The sequence below is a fragment of the Mytilus galloprovincialis genome, chromosome 12 (genome assembly GCF_965363235.1).
Source record: "Mytilus galloprovincialis chromosome 12, xbMytGall1.hap1.1, whole genome shotgun sequence".
Lineage (NCBI taxonomy): Eukaryota > Metazoa > Mollusca > Bivalvia > Mytilida > Mytilidae > Mytilus > Mytilus galloprovincialis.
This window is the reverse complement of record NC_134849.1, coordinates 36,753,561-36,774,921: the sequence shown is the minus strand read 5'-3', so window position 1 is coordinate 36,774,921 and position 21,361 is coordinate 36,753,561. Positions and strand designations below refer to the sequence as shown.

The 21,361-nt window shown below is 31.8% G+C and overlaps 1 protein-coding gene across 1 annotated transcript in view; it reads right to left on the bottom strand.

The window, feature by feature from the left end:
- LOC143053405 (trafficking protein particle complex subunit 9-like) overlaps positions 1–21,361 on the bottom strand; it is a 55,928-nt gene that overhangs the window by 17,050 nt on the left and 17,517 nt on the right. Inside the window, exons 6-15 of the mRNA XM_076226207.1 lie at positions 20,694–20,762; positions 10,552–10,623; positions 9,992–10,190; positions 9,585–9,678; positions 8,599–8,775; positions 5,728–5,870; positions 4,644–4,729; positions 3,519–3,645; positions 2,449–2,659; positions 1,313–1,401 (exon numbers count right to left, since the gene is read on the bottom strand). Coding sequence (XP_076082322.1) covers positions 1,313–1,401; positions 2,449–2,659; positions 3,519–3,645; positions 4,644–4,729; positions 5,728–5,870; positions 8,599–8,775; positions 9,585–9,678; positions 9,992–10,190; positions 10,552–10,623; positions 20,694–20,762 — 1,267 coding nt within the window. The remainder of the gene's footprint in view (positions 1–1,312; positions 1,402–2,448; positions 2,660–3,518; positions 3,646–4,643; positions 4,730–5,727; positions 5,871–8,598; positions 8,776–9,584; positions 9,679–9,991; positions 10,191–10,551; positions 10,624–20,693; positions 20,763–21,361) is intronic.

The window sequence follows — 21,361 nt, the reverse complement described above, 5'->3', positions numbered from 1 at the left end:
CCCCCCCCCCCCCCCCCCCCCCCTTTTGTAGACCTTTCATTTCCTGTCTTCGTAGGAAGCCATAACAATGAAATACAAATATATTATGACTTTTTTCAATTTATTCAAAAACTCTTGATTAATTATTTATTGCATACATGTACATAGTGACTTTTTCACATGAATTCCAACATATTTCTGACAAATAAGTTTACTTAAACAAATTGTGACTTTTTTTCCTAGGGATATTGTGACTTTTTATCCTGTGACTTTTTTTCCTGTGACTTTTTTTCCGTTTACCGATGAAACATAGAGATCATAACTGGAAACCAGTATGAATTTTTTTTTTATCTTTGAATATTATATATCTTCCCAAAAGAGTTGTGGTTTGAGAAACAGCTGTATTTACAAACATCTTTAATATGCAGCATGGAAATGTACTTCAGTTAACGATTTATTTACCAATGAAATTATAAAATGAAGCTTTAATTTTTAAGTAAATATAAAAAAGAAGATGTGGTATGATTGTCATTGAGACAACTCTCCACAAAGAGACCAAATAAGACATATGTATTTACTGGTAACATTCCCAAATTATGTCTCTATGAGATGAAACATAGAGATCATAACTGGAAACCAGTATGAAATTTTTTTTTATCTTTGAATATTATATATCTCCCCAAAATAGTTGTGGTTTGAGAAACAGCTGTATTTACAAACATCTTTAATATGCAGCATGGAAATGTACTTCAGTTAACGATTTTATTTACCAATGAAATTATAAAATGAAGCTATTATTTTTAAATACATATAAAAAAGATGTGGTATGATTGCCAATGAGACAACTCTCCACAAAGAGACCAAATGAGACAGAAATTAATATTTCTGAGACAACTCTCCACAAGAGACCAAATGTCACGGAAATAACATTTCTGACTGTTTATATAGACAATCACCAATCTAGCAAATAATAAACTCTGGCAGTAAATGCAGTATGTCTTAACATGACGGATACCACATGTGGAGCAGGATCTGCTTACCCTTCCAGAGCACCTGAGTCACCACAGTTTTAGGTGGGGTTCGTGTTGCTTAGTCTTTAGTTATCTATGTTGTTTCCTGTATACTATCTGTCTGCTTGTCTTTTTCTTTTTAGCCATAGTGTTGTCAGTTTATTTTCAATCTATGAGTTTGAATGTCCGTCTGGTATATTTTGCCTCTCTTTCGAACATTTTGATATTATAAACATTATTTCTTGTATATTATTAACATTATTTCCTGTATATTATAAACATTATTTCCTGTATATTATAAACATTATTTCCTGTTTACTTACTTTTCTCTTCAGATTTACACCTTAGTTTGACCTCAACTCTCTCAACAGGCTGAACACTAGTGTTGTGAACTGTTATCAAACATTCCTCACTGAAAAATTAAATATAGCAAGTAGGTTATAATTATTTATAGAATGCATGATTTTTTTTATAAGTTGTTAGCTAGTGGTTTTAAACTAGCTGTCAGTAACTGTGAGTGCTCTAAGATCTGTATCTTTTTGTTGTTGAGATATACAAGTACCAAGTCACGTCCACTCTGTGCTTTTTCTTCAATGTATTTCTATTTGTATACATCTGATGAGTTTAGCCTTTTCAACTGATTTTTATAGTTTGTTCTTATGTTCTACTGTTACACCACTGTCTCAGGTTAGGGGGAGGTTTTGGGATCCTGCTAACATGTATGTAAGTGCCTGTCGGTAATTCAGTGGTTGTTGTAAGTTGATGTTACAAATTTGTTTTTCATTCATTTTATTGTATATATGTATTAGGCTGTTAGTTTTAGTGTTTAAATTGTTTTACATTTGTCATTTCTGAATTTTTTATAGCTGACTATGCAGTATGGACTTTAATTGTTGAAGGCCACACAGTGACCTACAGTTGTTAATTTCTGTGTCATTTGGTCTCTTGTGGACAGTTGTCTCATTGGCAATCATACCATGGAATCTGATGTACAGTAGTTGTCGTTTGTTTATGTAATTTATACATGTTTCTAGTTTCTCGTTTTTTATATAGATAAGACCGTTGGTTTTCTCGTTTGAATGGTTTTACACTAGTAATTTTGGTGTGAGCAAAGGCTCCATGTTGAAGTAAATAAAATCAACGGTACCAATTTTGTTGCACCAGATGCGCATTTCGACAAAATATGTCTCTTCAGTGATGCTCGTGGCCAAAATATTTGAAATCCAAAGCTTATATAAAAGATGAAGAGCTATAATCCAAAAGGTTCATTGACCTATAATGGTTTACTTTTATAAATTGGTATTTGGATGAAGAGTTGTCTCATTGGCACTCACACCACATCTTTTTTTTTTTTTTTTTTATATTAGATGTATTTAAAAAACATAAGAGACTATTTAACAGCTTGTTTATAAAATATTGTTTAAATTATACTTGTAAACACAATTTAATTTTAATTTACCTTTGACCTGCGTATAAAGAGGCAGAAGCAGACGTCACAACATTGGCACCATCTGATTCAGTAATAAACATGGCTGACTGAGGAAATGACGATTTAACTTGAACATTAGGTAATGGAGGTATGATTTCTACTTTTGATTGGGTTTCATGTAAATGAGGAATGTCTTTTAATCGGCAGTTACTGTTGACACCATACACTAAAGTTGTATAACCTGAAAAAACAAAAAGAAATTTACATGCTTCTCCAAGATAAAATTTGACAATGTAAAACTTAATTTAAACCACCAAAAAAACCTGAAAAGTAACTAAGTGCTTTATCTTCAAGCTTTAATTTTGAGGCACCTTTTTTACTTTCCCTGTGCAATTGATTATTTTTATATAATTTACGTGTGATTGGTTTGATCTCAGTTTTTTTATTGTTAAGCATTCAATTAGGAAGACAAATGTCTTGCTTTCCTCTAAATTTGCTATTGTGACTTCATGAAATAAGGACTTCATTCTTGATGAAGTCACACAAAAAACACATCTTTTAGCAGAACATTGGAAAAGGAAGACAATTTTGTCTGAAAATTAGAAAAGAACAGATTCCACCAAAGAATGTATTGCAATACAATATTGCTCCCCACTTGATAGTTAAATTTTCAATGTTTAAAATGCCTGACAAGTTTAGACTACCATTATAATTTTTTTAATTTAATTGTTGAGTTATTTTATCACAATCAATGTAGTGGTAAAATTTATTTACAATATCTACTTTGTATTTAACTACTGATCTATATCTTCTTTTGATTTACATTTAATTTGATTTATTGGTTAACTTCAGAACAATTGACATCATACAACAATCTCATTTGCTTAATGCCATCGGACAATTAAGTAAACATTTAACATAGAATGTCAGTGATGTCAAATAAGAGGGGCAGAAGGTACCATTTCAGAAAGTCAGGAATCAGGATTGGCCCAGGATCCAAGAAAGAATGCTTTATTTGTGTGGGAATTCAAGATGACTACACCCCCCACCCCCTCAAATAAGACAACAAATAGCAATAATTTAGGGTGTTATAATCCTACCTAGTATATTAAGATCTCCATGAGACTTTGGTCGACACATCATTTTGACTAGATAAGGTCCTGATTCAGCAGGTATCACTGGGTTTGTAGGGTACATCTCAATTTCTATACCATCTATCAACAGACCCTAGAAAGAAGATAAAATCATGTTATTGTAAGTTCTCCTTGAGACTTTGGTCGACACATCATTTTGACTAGATAAGGTCCTGATTCAGCAGGTATCACTGGGTTTGTAGGGTACATCTCCATTTCTATACCCTCTATCAACAAACCCTAGAAAGAATATAAAACCATGTAATTGTAAGTCGATTGTTTTATGAACATTGCCCTATAAGATATGTCACAACCATTTGATAATACTTTTTTTTGTTTGTTATTATCAATGTTTTCTTGTTTTGGGGACTTTGGTGTGGCAATGGAATATCTTTGGTATGGTCTCCGTTTAAATAAATTTGCTTCTTTTGTAGACTGTGAGTGATTTTGAAACATGTGGACATCTAGATGTCATTTTTTCTGTTGTTTTGGTATCTGTCTTAATGATTTAAACCAAACATCACCTTGAGAAATGCCAGATTGCTAAATCAAATGCATTCATATCGATCACTAATATCAAATTATCTTTTTTTTGTTTATCTTTCTGCCTTTCCTTATGAACTCTATTTTCTGAAATTGATACGCCTTAATATTATGACTCTTGAAACTGTAGTATATTTCGACATATTTTTTAGTTTTCATGCTATTAATGGATCTGTTTAATGAATGGCTATTATCTATTTTGAATTTATTGAACCATAAAACTAATTTTTGACTCTTCACATTGGATAATCCACGAAGCAGATTATGTAAAATGTGAAGAGTCAAAAATTAGTTTTATGGTTCAATAAAATCAAAATAAATTATTGCCATTCATTATAAATAAATTTTTATCAAAACTAAGGCTCAAAGAACTTTTTATATTATTTATATAAATAACAACGTACACACATGTTGGCGTATGAATACACAACGTCAAAATGGGTGTGTTGCCATCAAAATTGACAACATTGAAAATAAAACTAATAATTTTAACCAATCAGAAGACAGTAAAAACACAAAATTTATTTATTTATGTATAAATCATCCTACCATTTGAGTAATTTTGAGTTCTTCTGGCATCGGGTTAAATACTTGTAAATGCACTTCACATAAGTCTTTAGCCACCCATCGAAAATCTGAAAATGGAGAAATTTAGATACATTTAGTTTAACCAACATAAAGAAACATTTAAAAAAACATTATCAAAAATAACAAATTAAATGGATGATGTAAAGAGACAACATTATGGAAGTTTTATGCCAAGTGATAAGCATAGCCCTTTTCAGTGGTATTTTTAACATTGTCATATACAAATGTGAGAGGGAGGTTTGGATAGCAATAAAACCTGGATCAACCCATTATTTTTTCTTAAATGTTTCGTGTACCAAGTCAGGAATTTGGCAAGTGTTATCAAATAGTTCATTTCTATGTTTGTTGGCATTTGTTTTTGTAGCAATTCAATGTTACTGTTGTTCAATTGTTTTAATGTGTTCTCCTTGGTTTTGGTTTGTGTCCCTGATTTTGTTCAGTTATATTTTTATGACTCTTGAACAGCAATATACGTATTGCCTTTATTGATACTTAGAAATAGGAGATAAAATCATGCTTTATAAAAAAGATGTGGTATGATTGCCAATGAGACAACTGTCCTCAAAAGACCAAAATGACACAGACATTAACAACTATAGGTCACCGTACGGCCTTCAACAATGAGCAAAGCCCATACCGCATAGTCAGCTATAAAAGGCCCCGATAAGACAATGTAAAACAATTCAAACGAGAAAATAACAGCCTTATTTATATAAAAAAATGCATGAAAAACAAATATGTAACACATAAACAAACGACAACCACTGAATTACAGGCTCCTGTTTATTATTCACATCCTTGTGCATATTTGTTTGTTATGTCTGGAAATGTTTAGAACACAATGATACATGTAACTATGCAATTGCTATTTTTAAAATGTTATGTACATGTATATTAACAGTGCGTAACATATCACAATGAAGTCCCAATGTTCAGAGGGAAATATGAATTTTTGTTCATTGTCACATGAGATCACCTCATTGAACCAATCAAATGTCGGTTTTGCTATCAATATTTGCATACAGTGATATAACATAATACCTACCAACTTTGTTGGTTTTCTCTGGGGTACTACTTGATCCTATAGAAAGAGGTGTGTAAATAAATAATTTTTCCTCTGCAGATGCAGACTTTGGGATAATCTTTACTGGTTCCAAATGTGGTGCAGCAGGTACCAGTCTAAATGACCTGTAAAATAAGGAGTTACAAATCAAAAATTTCCAAAATAAAGGCAAAAAGCTGTTCCATAAATATATAAATAGAACCCAGGGAAGGCATCTAGAAATGTCAACTGTAGGCAGGTGCAAAATACTTTTAGTTTGTAAAAATGTAAATGAAATGTTGAGTATAGGTTGGTAACCCATTTTCAACATGCATGTATGTTTCAATTTAACAGCTATTTCACAAATATATATTATATATAACTAATTGAGGTCATGATAAACTGGTGAGAAGTTTTTCATACTTTGGTTTAGCTTTATGTATATTATGTAATAGCCAAATTCCACCCTGAATATTAAGTCTCTACTTGGTACTGTGGATTCATTTTTTTTGTGTGGGTATCAATTTTTGTGGATTGATGCATTTCCGTGGATATTTGATTTTGTGGTTTTGACAATATCTCCATACGAAGGGTATAGGAAACGTGCATTTAGTTAAACATTTGAATTCATGGTTAATCTGTACCCTCGAAAACCTCGAAATTTGGTATCCAGCAAATAATAATGAATCCACAGTATTTTTATTTGGTCATCGACAGTTTTGATTTGTGTGTAACTAATAAGTCTTTTAAATTTGTAAGCCAAACAAATGTCATGCAGACTAAATTACTAGCCTTATATTTCTTTTTTTTTCTTCAAACTAATGAGTTACCTGACATGAGGAATCTCTGTTAATAGTAGAGGTGGTAATATAACACCATTATCTAGAGCTAGAGCTTGTGTGGTCCCCTCACATCAAGCTGTCAAAGATTCTAGTGAACTTATAAGTATACATGTATCTTCCATGTTTTTTTTTTCATACTAATGTATTACCTGACATGGGGGATCTCTGTTAAAGGCAGTGGCGGTAATATAACACCGTTATCTAGAGCTAGAGCTTGTGTGGTCCCCTCACATCGAGCCGTCAAAGATTCTAGTGAACTTATAAGTATACATGTATCTTCCATGTTTTTTTTCATACTAATGTATTACCTGACATTGGGGATCTCTGTTAAAGGCAGTGGTGGTAATATAACACCGTTATCTAGAGCTAGAGCTTGTGTGGTCCCCTCACATCGAGCCGTCAAAGATTCTAGTGAACTTATAAGTATATATGTATCTTCCATGTTTTTTTTCATACTAATGTATTACCTGACATGGGGGATCTCTGTTAAAGGCAGTGGTGGTAATATAACACCGTTATCTAGAGCTAGAGCTTGTGTGGTCCCCTCACATCGAGCCGTCAAAGATTCTAGTGAACTTATAAGTATACATGTATCTTCCATGTTTTTTTCATACTAATGTATTACCTGACATGGGGGATCTCTGTTAATGGTAGAGGTGGTAATATAACACCGTTATCTAGAGCTAGAGCTTGTGTGGTCCCCTCACATCGAGCCGTCAAAGATTCTAGTGAACTTATAAGTATACATGTATCTTCCATGTTTTTTTTCATACTAATGTATTACCTGACATGGGGGATCTCTGTTAAAGGAAGAGGTGGTAATATAACACCATTATCTAGAGCTAGAGCTTGTGTGGTCCCCTCACATCGAGCCGTCAAGGATTCTAGTGAACTTATAAGTATACATGTATCTTCCATGTTTTTTTTCATACTAATGTATTACCTGACATGGGGGATCTCTGTTAATGGCAGTGGCGGTAATATAACACCATTATCTAGAGCTAGAGCTTGTGTGGTCCCCTCACATCGAGCCGTCAAAGATTCTAGTGAACTTATAAGTATACATGTATCTTCCATGTTTTTTTTCATACTAATGTATTACCTGACATGGGGGATCTCTGTTAAAGGCAGTGGCGGTAATATAACACCATTATCTAGAGCTAGAGCTTGTGTGGTCCCCTCACATCGAGCCGTCAAAGATTCTAGTGAACTTATAAGTATACATGTATCTTCCATGTTTTTTTTCATACTAATGTATTACCTGACATGGGGGATCTCTGTTAATGGCAGTGGCGGTAATATAACACCATTATCTAGAGCTAGAGCTTGTGTGGTCCCCTCACATCGAGCCGTCAAAGATTCTAGTGAACTTATAAGTATACATGTATCTTCCATGTTTTTTTTCATACTAATGTATTACCTGACATGGGGGATCTCTGTTAAGGGAAGTGGTGGTAATATAACACCATTATCTAGAGCTAGAGCTTGTGTGGTCCCATCACATCGAGCCGTCAAAGATTCTAGTGAACTTATAAGTATACATGTATCTTCCATGTTTTTTTCATACTAATGTATTACCTGACATGGGGGATCTCTGTTAATGGCAGTGGCGGTAATATAACACCATTATCTAGAGCTAGAGCTTGTGTGGTCCCCTCACATCGAGCCGTCAAGGATTCTAGCGAACTTATAAGTATACATGTTTTTTTTCATACTAATGTATTACCTGACTTGAGGGATCTCTGTTAATGGTAGAGGTGGTAATATAACACCATTATCTAGAGCTAGAGCTTGTGTGGTCCCCTCACATCGAGCTGTCAAAGATTCTAGTGAACTTATAAGTATACATGTATCTTCCATGTTTTTTTCATACTAATGTATTACCTGACATGGGGGATCTCTGTTAATGGCAGTGGCGGTAATATAACACCATTATCTAGAGCTAGAGCTTGTGTGGTCCCCTCACATCGAGCCGTCAAGGATTCTAGCGAACTTATAAGTATACATGTTTTTTTTCATACTAATGTATTACCTGACTTGAGGGATCTCTGTTAATGGTAGAGGTGGTAATATAACACCATTATCTAGAGCTAGAGCTTGTGTGGTCCCCTCACATCGAGCTGTCAAAGATTCTAGTGAAGACACAATCTCTGACTTCTCTTGAGAGGATAAATACTTGTGTAGAGTTTGCAGTAGGAATGTTGAATGTCTGAAAAGTTCAAAACAGAAAATGAAAAATTGAAGTATTTACTTATTTTTCGATATGTACAAATTGGCAAATAAATAGTGAACAGTCATCGAACAGGAATTTTAATTTGATTTACTTCCCTTTATTTAGAAATGAGCACATGGCAGTCAATGAAATTAACAATGTCTTTATAGGTAAAATAGCAATAAACAGATTATCATTGGTCATCTCAAATCGATTGCTTTTCTCACTTTTGCCAGTACCAGCTCAAATAAGAAAATCAATCTCTTTGAGATGACCAAAGATAATCAATACTTATTGGTGGTGCATTAATAATGGAATAGTACATAGAAATATCTCACAAGTCACATTTTATGGACAAAACATTTCGCAAAGGCAAAATACTATTAATATTAATAAGTAATATAAAATTCTAGAATTTCTATCCATATGTATATGAACATGTATAAATATAGCAAAATTATCTAGTCATTTCGAAAAATAATTGATAAGCCTGCCTCAAAAATATTCTGATCAGATTTCATTTAAATTAATCAACTATTTTGCATTCATCATATTAACAGCCTAAGAATCAGGAGAAATAGTTATGCAGTCAACTCTCATTATCTTGAAGTCAGCTGGACCAGAGAAATATTTTGACGATTCCTGTAATTTTACTCAAATGAAAATCCAAAGTTTGACAGACCAAGGGACACAACTCTTGTTTAGTTTGATAAATCCGATTGAATGTGGTTAGGGGTTTGATATTCTGGTCTCTAGTCAATGGTATTCGAGACAACGAGAGTTAACTGTATAAGATAATTATTTACCTAACAGCTAAGGGGAGGTTACCCATTCTTTTAGCCGAGTAGATCAATTCATTAAGTACTCTATATTGCACTATTGGCCATCCATATGTCGGCACTGAAAAAGAAAATGCATGAACAATCGAATTATTAACAATCACAATATTTTCTTTACATAAATAAATGAACATTGTATTATGAGTATGGAGAGCTGATGGATTAGTATCATATATTGATTGAATGATTAGTTTCCTAATGTCAAGTGGCAAATATGTCATGCATGTTCACGAGGAAATATATTTATGTTGGTCCATTTAAAAATCCAATCCATGAATTAAAATGTTCTTCAAATCTGGACAAATATGTCATTTTTCACCCAGAGACTTTCTGAGCATGCCTGCATAAATGATTGAATGAGTAACTATGGTTACCATCAGGAATGTCCTTGATATCAAATATGAGTTTGTATCCTTCCAGCGACTGCATCATTAAATGGTAACATTGCTGCCAGTTTGGTCGTGGGTTCTGTGGAGTCACACACTGCATGGCTGCTATCCTTCGGAAAAATGCAGCTTTCCTCAGGAATCCTAACTGTGTATAAAGCTGGGATAGTGTACAGTATCTGTCTATCTGTAAAACATAATTTTTGGCAATAAATGTTACATACTGTCGATTCCTTATACCTTATATTCACTTATGATGTGAATATATCCTGCATTGTGATAAATTCTGTGTTAAGATTTCATATAGCAGCGAAAATGGAAACTTGTTACAACATAATTTTGCTTCTTCGCTAAGCACCAAAAATTACGGGATAAAAATTAAACAAACAGGTTGCTTCAGAGTCAGATTAATTAGTCCATGTTATTATAAATACAAATAGTGTCTTTGAAAAAAATACTGTGTTCTCAACCTCTAGGTTCACTCTATTATAAAAATATTCAGGTGACAAAAGAATATCACAATTTAATTATAAATATTAGTTACAAACCTTATCTTCATCTGTGGACTGTATGTTGATATAAACAACATTCTGTAGGAAATCTGCAGCTTGTAATAAGTTCTGGAAACATAAAAATAATAATATGTATAAGGTGGTACTAATTTTCATGAATTTTTTAGTACTTTAAACCAACTAAATTGTTAAGTCTAGTATAATATCAACCACCAACTACATGAACTATATAAAGTTCACTCTGTCTCATAACAGCTTATATTACATGTGGGGTAGCATTCTACTGTTTTCATTGGATATGACGATCATGTGTTTCAAAGGTTATTTTACATCTATTGACGCCTTGTTTCTATTTTTACGTATATTGACGCTATGTTCCTAATTATACGTATATTGGTGGTCAATATGAAAATGCTACTAAATTTAGATTTATTACGTCAAGAAGTCACATATAACAACCACAGAGGAAGCGCAGCAGCAGACAAAAAGAAAAAGTTTTCACTGGATATTTCAAGAATTTTATGTTAAATGCAGACGCTAAGAATAAAAGAAATTACCGTAATGCAACAAGCTATGAAGTTGTTTGAAAATAATATCAATAACATGAATTCTTACAAAAAACAAATTAAAAATACACAGAATGAACATTGAACATCATTTTCCTAATACATTATTTACATACATGACATATGTCATATAGAAATTTTAAAAGGACTTTCACTCAGTCAATACGTTATATATGGACCTGTGTTAGATTATATTGGCAACTCAAAACTGCATGTTAAAATGTAAACAAAGTATGAATTATACATATACATGTAATCTTCTTTTAATTAATGCATTATAATTTTATTAGTTGTTAAATGCTTGGAACTAGCTTTCAGTAATTCTGTGAACTCTACGATCATTATTTTGTGTCTTGTGTTTTTGTTAAGTGTTTTTTTGTATTGACCTGATAATTCAAGCCCTTATCAACTGATTTTTATATACTTAGTTCTTATGTGGTGCTGTTACACCACTGTCCCAGATTAAGGGGAAGGTATAAGCCTTTTTAACACCACCACATTATGTATGTGCCTGCACCAAGTCAGAATCCCTGTAATTCAGTGTTGGTTGTTTGTGTAACTGTATATCATATTTGTTTTTCATTTGTTGTTTTGTACTCAAATCAGGCTGTTGGTTTTCTCATTTGAATTGTTTTACTGCTATGCTATGCTTTATTTGCTCATTGTTGAAGCCCATACAGCAACCTTTAGTTCCAAACATCTACATCATAAACTTATATAATAGGCTGAAACACAACTGCAACTGTTCCACAATTTAGTTGTGAAAAAATATTAACTACTCAAGACAATTTATTCCAACATTTGGATAATAATAAAAAAAAGAAGTGGTATGATTGGCAATGAGACAAAAGGGACCAAATGAATTTTTTTTATAGGTCACCGTACAGCCTTTAACAATGAGCAAACCCATAATGCATAGTCAGCTATAAAAGGCCACAGAATGACAAATGTAATCTTCTCTAGATCTTTTACTACAAGTAATTCATCCACTAACAGTATGAAGATAAGTCTCAATTCAAGCATTAGTCATGTTTCTAAATATTCCATTTGAGGATGTCAGTGATCCAAAAATAGGTTCACTCTAAATCTAAATGCTTTATGCATAATTGTGTTGTTTGGTTGATGTCTCAATGTCAGAGGGATACTCTATATCTCCTTTTATTCTTATCTTATATAAACTTTTTTAGACTCAGTCCCATTACCTACAGCTACATTACCATACATATTGTACAGACAATTGGCCGTTTCTGAATCTAAAGCATCATGGGTAAAATAACGTTACGTCATTGGTTGAATTTCCATTGTTTACAACGTTTTAAACCAATCAAAACGCTTTGGTGTACGCTTTTGAAAATATTACCCAGGATGCATTAGATTATGAAACGGCCAATTGTCTATTATTAAAGACTGTATGCTCATCTCTAGTTGTATTTTGTTATTGTTGTTATTGGGTTTCTGTCTCCATGTCTTATATCAACTGCTTGAGACTTCGTACTATTTAGAACTATTCTGTCTCCATGTCTTATATCAACTGCTTGAGACTTCGTACTATTTAGAACTATTCTGTCTCCATGTCTTATATCAACTGCTTGAGACTCCGTACTATTTAGATACTAGACATATTGTATAAACACCTGTTTATTGTTAAAAACTGTATGCTTATCAAGAGATATAATTTGTTATTGTCTTCATTGGGTTGCTGTCTCATTGGCATAAACTCTGCATAGTTTTATCTTGAATCAACTTTTTTAGACTCAGGACTATTTAGAGCTAGATAGACATTGTATAAACACCTGCCTACAGTTGAAGACTATAAGCTCATCTCTCTATATATTTTTTTATTGCTGTCATTGGGTTGCTGTCTCAATGACATAACCGAATCCTGCATATTCTTATCTTACACAGCTACTTTTGCATAGGTACTATTTCTGTACTAAAAATTTGTAGTACTGGAAATCTACTTTTAATATCCAGTACTATTTTGTTACTCTAAAATTATTGTAATATTTAGGTACCTGTATTTTACAGTACTTTATTTGTACTTGAAATGTAGGTACTACAGACTTTTGGTTACTACCGTTACATTGTCAGCATTTTGAAAGTTTTTCTACTTCAAATCTCTTAAAGTTATGATTTTCAAACATCATGAACATGGAATATTGTATTATTTCAGTGCCAAAATATTTAGTACAAATCAAGTACTGTACAATACAAGTACCTAAATATTACAATAGTTTTAAAGTAAAGAAATAGTACTAAATTTAAAAAGTAAATTTCCAGTACTGCATTTTTTTAGTACAGAAATAGTACCTATGCAAAAGTAGCTGTGTATATAACTGTTTGAGTACTATTTAGAGCTACATAACACCTGTCAATAGTCTAACCATCTTACAAGCCATTTGTATTCCTATGTACAATGTTTCACATTTTTTTATGTCAAACTCTTATAAAGCTTGATTTGCTTTATGAGTTGTTTGCTCATTGTTGAAGAGTGTATGCTCATCTCTGGATGTATTTTGTAAATTGTTGTCATTGGGTTGATGTCTCAGTTTGACATAAACCCTGCATATCTTTACAACCTTTCGATCTATCATCGTTTATAAGAGGTTGACAGGAACAACTTACAATGAAATATAAAAACACCAAGCACAGTGACCTATAAATGCTTACATCCACCTCATTTGATCTTTGGTGGATACATGTCTCATTGGCAATCATACCTCATCTACTTATGCTTTTAAATTTCATGCTATAAATATATGATACTTTGACAAATTGTGACATGGATGGAGAGTTGTCTCATTAGCACTCATACCACATCTTCTTATATCTATGAATTGATACATATATCTCAATCTGCTTTTACTAAACCTATATTCAATGTATTTAAACCATTTTAACCCAGAAACTGAAGAAAGGGCATGTTCAACAAAGTAAAGAGTATTCCCTAATGAAATCAATTTTTCAAGATATATTTCAACTATTTCATGTAGATCACCTACTTTCAACAAACAAGAAATATTCAACAAAGGTGTGACATATCTCTATCATAGAAATAATTCTAAAATTCAAAGCCATTTGTTTTCTTATTTGACATGTTTCACATTTTGGGATGTCTGAGTATTTTATAGCTTGATTTGGTGTATAGGTTTTGCTCATTGTGGAAGACTGTACAGGGACCTTAAAATAGAATTAAACATAGACATCATTAGCTCTCTGGTAGATAGTTGTCTCATTGGCAATCATACCAGATCTCCTTATCTTATACTACATCTCCATTTAAACATAGATATTCAATCAGACAAAATTAATCTCAATTATTATTTATTTTAATCCAAAATAAATTGTTGAAAAACATAACAAAACTATTTATAATATAACATATGAAAGAAAAATTCATTGGAAAAAAATGAATATCTTATTATAACACATATAATTTGAAAAAAAAAAATGTTCATCAAATTTTCCCGTATTTACAAACTATCTGCATGTACAATTTAGCACTAGGTCAAATATTCTATTTCACAATTTCACATATAATAATTATTTTGGTAGAAAAATTCCATATGAGAGTCCTGTTTCTTAAGTTTTTTACGAGCTTGTTCTCTCTGAATACTGACCATATGCACATGAGGTGTGTATTCTGGAAACTTTTCAATGAAATAGTTTGGTATTTGTTTCCGTGTATTATTAGCACGACTCCTTTTATTAGCAAACCATGACCTAATTTGTCCAACAGATATTCCACATTTCTCTGCTAACTCCTCCTTCTCTTCGTCTGATGGATAAGGATCATAAAGATGCCCCTCGTACCATTGATTCAAGATGTCCCTTGCTTCAATAGTAAGCTGTTGATAGTTTGGACGAGCGTTCTCATTTTGTTGCTGTTTACGCTTCCCTTTATACTTCAATTTGATTGGATGCTGGTTACCAGAAATTGACAATGTATTAAAACACCTAACACGCTTATTTGCCATCCATTTTTTCACTTGCTTCTCACTTAGTCCACTCTCGTCGGACAATTGTTTGACCTCAAGGTCAGAAGGATACGGATAACGAAGGTGTGCATCATACCAATTAGTAAGAACTACAGTAGCTTCTGGTGTTAATAAACGGTTTTTAGAATCCTTTTGATTCTTTGGCGATTCCTTTTCAACTTCACCATCCTCTTGAACTTTTTCAGTCAAATTCTGTGCATTTGAAATGTTCTGGAGTGAAGTGTTCACATTGTTATTTTGTCCATTAAATGATTTTCTGTCGGATAAGAATTTAGTGTTTGACTGACACTCTTTGAAGTTAGTTAAGTCCATATGCAAACTACCATTTTTCACAGTTTCACGCTGACACAATACTGTTGAAGATGTCCCTTGGTGTGTTGAATCAGGGGAAGCAACTGGAGTGATATTTTCAGGGGAGGTAATCGGAGTAAATGGTGATGATTGGCACTGATCAGAAACTGGCTGTTTATTAAACTGTAAATGTCTCACTGCTTGAAAATTTAAACTAGCATTAGAATTATCAATGGAGGATGCTGGCTTCTGACTAAAAATATGTCCACTTCCTGTTTTGTTGGTTGATGGAAACTCTGGTAAACTTTCATCAGAAAGAATACCAGAATCATGGCTTGGAATATCAGGTGAACACCTATCAGATCCAGATCGGCTGGAGCATCGACTCCCGGGACTATTAACCCCATTACATAATCCAGAATCATTAGCATTAAGTCTTTTCACAAGTGTATCTACATGTCTGTGTACTTCCTTAATTAAAAATAATCGTTTTTCGTCACAACTTGAGTTGACCTTTTCTCTTGCAGCCTCTGAAGTTCCTGCCGAACAAAGTCCCTGATATCTAGACACTTCAATTTTACCGACCTCACAACTATAGTCAGCCTCCAGTTCCAAGGCTTTTGATGTCACAGTTGGATCGGTCCTTAGAGATAAAAGTCTTTCTTGCAATTTTAAATGCGTCGAGTAAACTGTGGCACCATTGTCAACGACTCCTGGGACTTTTAGCGGCGTAGTATTCCAAGACGTATTAATTAAGTTAGTTGGCACTTGCATATGTAGACATTCTTGTACGAGTAAAGTCTGGAGATCCTGAAACATGGGATTACTTTTAAGTCTTTGTAAATACAGACTGTCATTCGGTGATGAGAACGCTGATATACGATTCGGTTTCAACTTTTCAATACTGTTACTTAAATCCAGAGGTTGATGTTGATGCTGAGGAGACAGATACGACGGAGAATATCCTAGAGGAGATTGGAACCCTGTATACAAAGGACTGGTATTAAAACCAGGTCTTGTTGCCGACTGTAATAGAGTTGATGGTGACAGGAAAACCGGTCTCTCTGGTGTGGATGCTAATCCATCATAAAGGTATGGTGATGATGATGAAGATGAGATCCTCTGTGGTCGGTAAGGTGTGGAGAAAAAACTTTGATAATCCATTGCAGTTTTTCTCATGAACAGTCACAAACACAGCCTACTTTCACTTTCAAGTCCTATAAATAGCTGTATGCACTTTCACTTTGTCAAGTATTATTGTAGCTTTATATGACGTTAACTCTTTGATAATAGTTTTTAAAATGAAGACAATTCAATATTTCACAGTATATAAACCCAGATAGCTAGGTACACACCTCAAAGAAGAGCAACTCATTGGATAGGCAGTGGCACCTAAAATTATCATTTTTACTTAATTTGTTTTGATAAAAATTAGCAGATGGGGAGCTACAAAATATTCTGAGCTTTACAACAAATAGAATTATAAATATACTTCTGTAATGATGAGAACCTTATCTAAACAACTACCTGGCCAATATTAATTGCTAATCTCTTTGATGTTTACCTATATCTTTTACAGGTGTAATGGATAGGGATAAGACAAATGTTGTATAAACAACTAATGATTACCTTGGAAAGACTTAATTGATAGGACAATAGAATAACATGTGTTTCTCATCTCCCATTGCAAAACAACCATGATTTAGAACAATGCAATGCAAGCTAAGGTATAAAGACCATTTGTTAAAGTCTGAGCAGTTTCTGTCTCAACTCCATTAGGAAAATTCACTAATCCTTACTCTAGAGAATCAATGTTATAAGTATTTCTCCATCTTAAAAGCATATTACTTCCTAATTCCAAGCTGCAAAATGTTGAGGTATTTTTCACAATGTTTATTTTTCTTGACCTAGATGACAGTGAGTTAATTTTTCCATTATTTTTAAAACTCTAGCTAAAGCTGTTATTAACTTTATCTTAAAATATTGTTAATTTCAATAATCTTTCTTTTTCTTAATTTGTTAAAAGTTTTAATTTTCACATGTATACAATGAATATAAGTTCAATCATTTCCATCGTGAATTATTTAGCTGTCACCCTTTTTATTACCTATTTAGTTTACTTTTTTTTTTCACTCCCAAAAATTAAATTGGTGATTAGAAAAAACAACTCTTATTTCCTAATTACATGATACTACAAGGGAAGATTTTTTTTTTCTGCTTTCACATTTAAAAGAATCTACCATACTTTAAGAAAAAGTTTTTCGTTAAATAAATTTTTCAAATTCAAAACAATATCAAATCAAGAAAATGTTTCCAAAAGACACCATGCCTTGCATGTACTATTACATTTCAATGTTAAAGAAGATTAGTTGCCTTTTTTTCAGGTCGTCTATTCTGAGTATGCATGTTGCAACAAACAATTTGGTGTCAGGGTATTTTACAAGAAGCATTCAATATACAAAATAAAACTTGAAATTTAAAGATTAAAATATAATAAAATAATGTGTTGCATTTAAAATTTTCAGAAAAAAAAATCCTTTTAAATCAAGGGCAGATAATTATACTGAATTTGATAGGACCATTTTAGTTTTGAGGAATTTTCAAGAAATGAAGGCCTGTAAATTTTTTTTTTTTTTTATTTAATATATCAGATTTATTTATGAAAAGTAATTCTCTCATTCAGGAAAACAGATTTTACATAAAAGAAAGAAAGATCATCTTCTGAATATCTTTTTTCCTGATACTTTTTTGTTCAATTTTATCTTAAAAGATATTATCAGCATTTATTAAAAACAATTTCCTGTTTATCTTTGGGAAAATATTTAAAACACTTCTAATAGTATTTAAGTTTAGTCAAGAATGTCATTAAAATTACTAAAAATTTGCAAAAATGGAATATATTAACCATATATTGGTATCTTTAATTAAAAAATGTTCTTTCATACATAAAATACTATAGTGTTTTCAAAAACTTTAGGAATTAATCAACTTATTATTGTTATAGTGTAAATTTTAGTAAAGATTAATGTAATTTTAGAAAATGGAATTTGGTACTACCTTTTCATTTTTTTATTCAGACAGTTTTGATTTTACAAAAATGTACTAGTTTATTTCATTTCAAAGAAAAACAAATTATTTATTTTATAGTGTCTATGTTAGATATCACCTGGTACAATCCAATATCTTTTTAGTACAATTCTGGATATCTTAATTTCTACCAGTAGATAGCAGAATTCTGATTTGCACAGGATTTTAATAAATATAAAGCAGAATTCCAATTTCTACTTGTAAACATTGGAAATTTTATCTGTACCAGGAGGTTTTGGATCCTTTTGAATTCCTATTTGTACAGTAACATGTAACTGTACTTTATTTCAATTTCATATGAACACAGCTTCATCATGTCCATTGAGAGACTTTGTTAAAAAAAAAATTTAATATTAATTTTATCACCATCATTTTTTTTTATTCTAGGAAAATATTCAATTATTATGCTGTTTTGACTTAATTTAAAAAAATAAATCTTCATTTTCAATTGTTTACCAAATGGGTAAATATTTACACTAATGGAAATATACAAATAAATAATAGTCTTATTGATTGTTATGTAACACAACAGAAAAAGGAGGTATTTTTTTTTATCAAATCTATAAAAATTGTTCATAAGATAAATATCATACTTCTTTTTCTATAGAATGAAAAATATGATTACAAAATATTTATTTGTATTTACATTTTATTGCAATGTAAAGCCCAACAACAACAAAATCTGTTTATAGTTTAACACCTACAGATAAGTAAATCACTGTAAAAACATAGGCACAGGTCCCAAGCTTATATCAACATGATCAAAGACAAAGGTAAACAAGCCATTAACAAAGTCAAGACTAAATGTGTTAATTAGTCAATAATATTATCAATAGAGTGTTCGGAGGATTAAGATTAAGAATGACTCAAATATATTTGTTTATCTTTATCTTTAATATGTTTTTTGTCTTTTGCAATGGTTGAGCTTTATATTACATCAAATTTGATGGGTTGATGCAGTCTGCACCAAAAACTTTTTCAACTACTAATCTAAAGAACAATATTTCAACATTTTTCTTATTGGTCTTAACAAATTTATGCAAAAACTTACTAGTCCAAATAAAATTTTACTAGTACAGCGCATCAGACTAGTGGCTGACTGTTGATGTTATTTTTTACAGAAGCAAAAAGTATTTAATTAAGAATAATTTGAAAATAGACTTTTAAATATTAGTATTTCCGTCCATGAGTATATTATATTGTCCATTTTAAAACATATTAATTTAAACACTTAATTAGACAATATACGTATAGTGTCTTGAAATATGAAATTTATTTGTATGAGGCTTAGAAACGGGAAAATGCGAGGTTTTACCGAATAAATTATAGTTTTAATTATTTAATTAAATTATAGCTTTATCTGTATAGTAAAATAGCTGATTGTAGTATAAAATAATTAAATAATAACTCATAAATGAAAGTATTAAAAATGCCAAACGAAAACATTTGCAGTAAATATGAAGCAAATAAATACCCCCTAATTGAACATGTTGAATATTTTTCCTGAAATTATTATTGCAATTTTTCAAGGATGGACAAACAAGTGAGATCAATCATTGCCATTTTAATAAAATCTACATGTATATACAGATATATGTCTCAAATGCGATTTCTAATCATTGCAATACCCATTCTGACAGTCTCCATATTTGTTACAATAAAAATATTGCAATAGTTTCTGAATATTACAGTGCTGTAAATTCAGAAATTATTGCATGTATTTTTTAATGCAATTTTGTCATTTTAGACTTAAATGCTATTTTAATTTTTACAATTTTGAGAAAAATCCTGTTTAATTCATATAAAATATTGTCTACAACTCTGTCACATTTTTCGCTATAATAACAAGAATGTGTCCCCAGTACACGAATGCCCCACTCGCACTATCATTTTCTATGTTCAGTGGACCGTGAAATTGGGGTAAACCCTCTAATTTGGCATTAAAATTAAAAAGATTATATCATAGGGAACATGTATACTAAGTTTGAAGTCGATTGGACTTCAACTTCATCAAAAACTACCTTGACCAAAAACTTTAACCTGAAGCGGGACAGACGGACGAACGAACGGACGGACGAACAGACGCACAGACCAGAAAACATAATGCCCCTCTACTATCGTAGGTGGTATCGTAGGTGGGGCATATAAACCTGGCAATAATTTCTGAATTTATAGTATATATATATTCCTATCTTAAATAGGACATTTTTGGATGAACATGAGTGTCAATACTTACCCTTTGTTGAATAAGGAATCTACAAGCTTTTAAACATGCTTCCAACTCAATTACAGCTGCAGGCTTGAACTACAAAATAACAAAATTTAAAAAGAAGTATTTTTTTTAGAACATGTAAAGTTTACTACTTAATATTTATCAATATTTTAATACATGTAACATTGGCACAACCAAAAGCTGACTTTAAAAAAATAATAAGTATTGTTTTACATTTGAATCAATTTAGGTCTACTTGAGGATATCACTAGCCAAGTAGTCTACACTTCTGTGTTAACATGATCATAACTATAAATTAGCTATTAGTAAAAATCTGCTTTTTTTGTTTAATTCTAAGGATTTTTTACCCTGGAGATAGATAAAAGAAAATGTAGAATTTGCTGCATTTGGCAAAACCTTTTTGAATTTTGGGTTCTTATAGTTAATGCTAATCAACTTCATATTTTCTTGGGCCTTTTGAACTTTGTTGATTCATGTACATGTGTAACTGTTTCTATCTGATGAGTCTTTTGAAGACGGAAATGTGCCTCTGGTGTACACAATTAAAACCTGGTATTTCTGAATGCTTTATTCATTAGACAGTTGCACCACAATTAAACAGAATTTTTTCTTCTAAATATGGAACCACACTGTTAAAAAAAGAATTCTTTTACATATCTGTTAATTAGAAG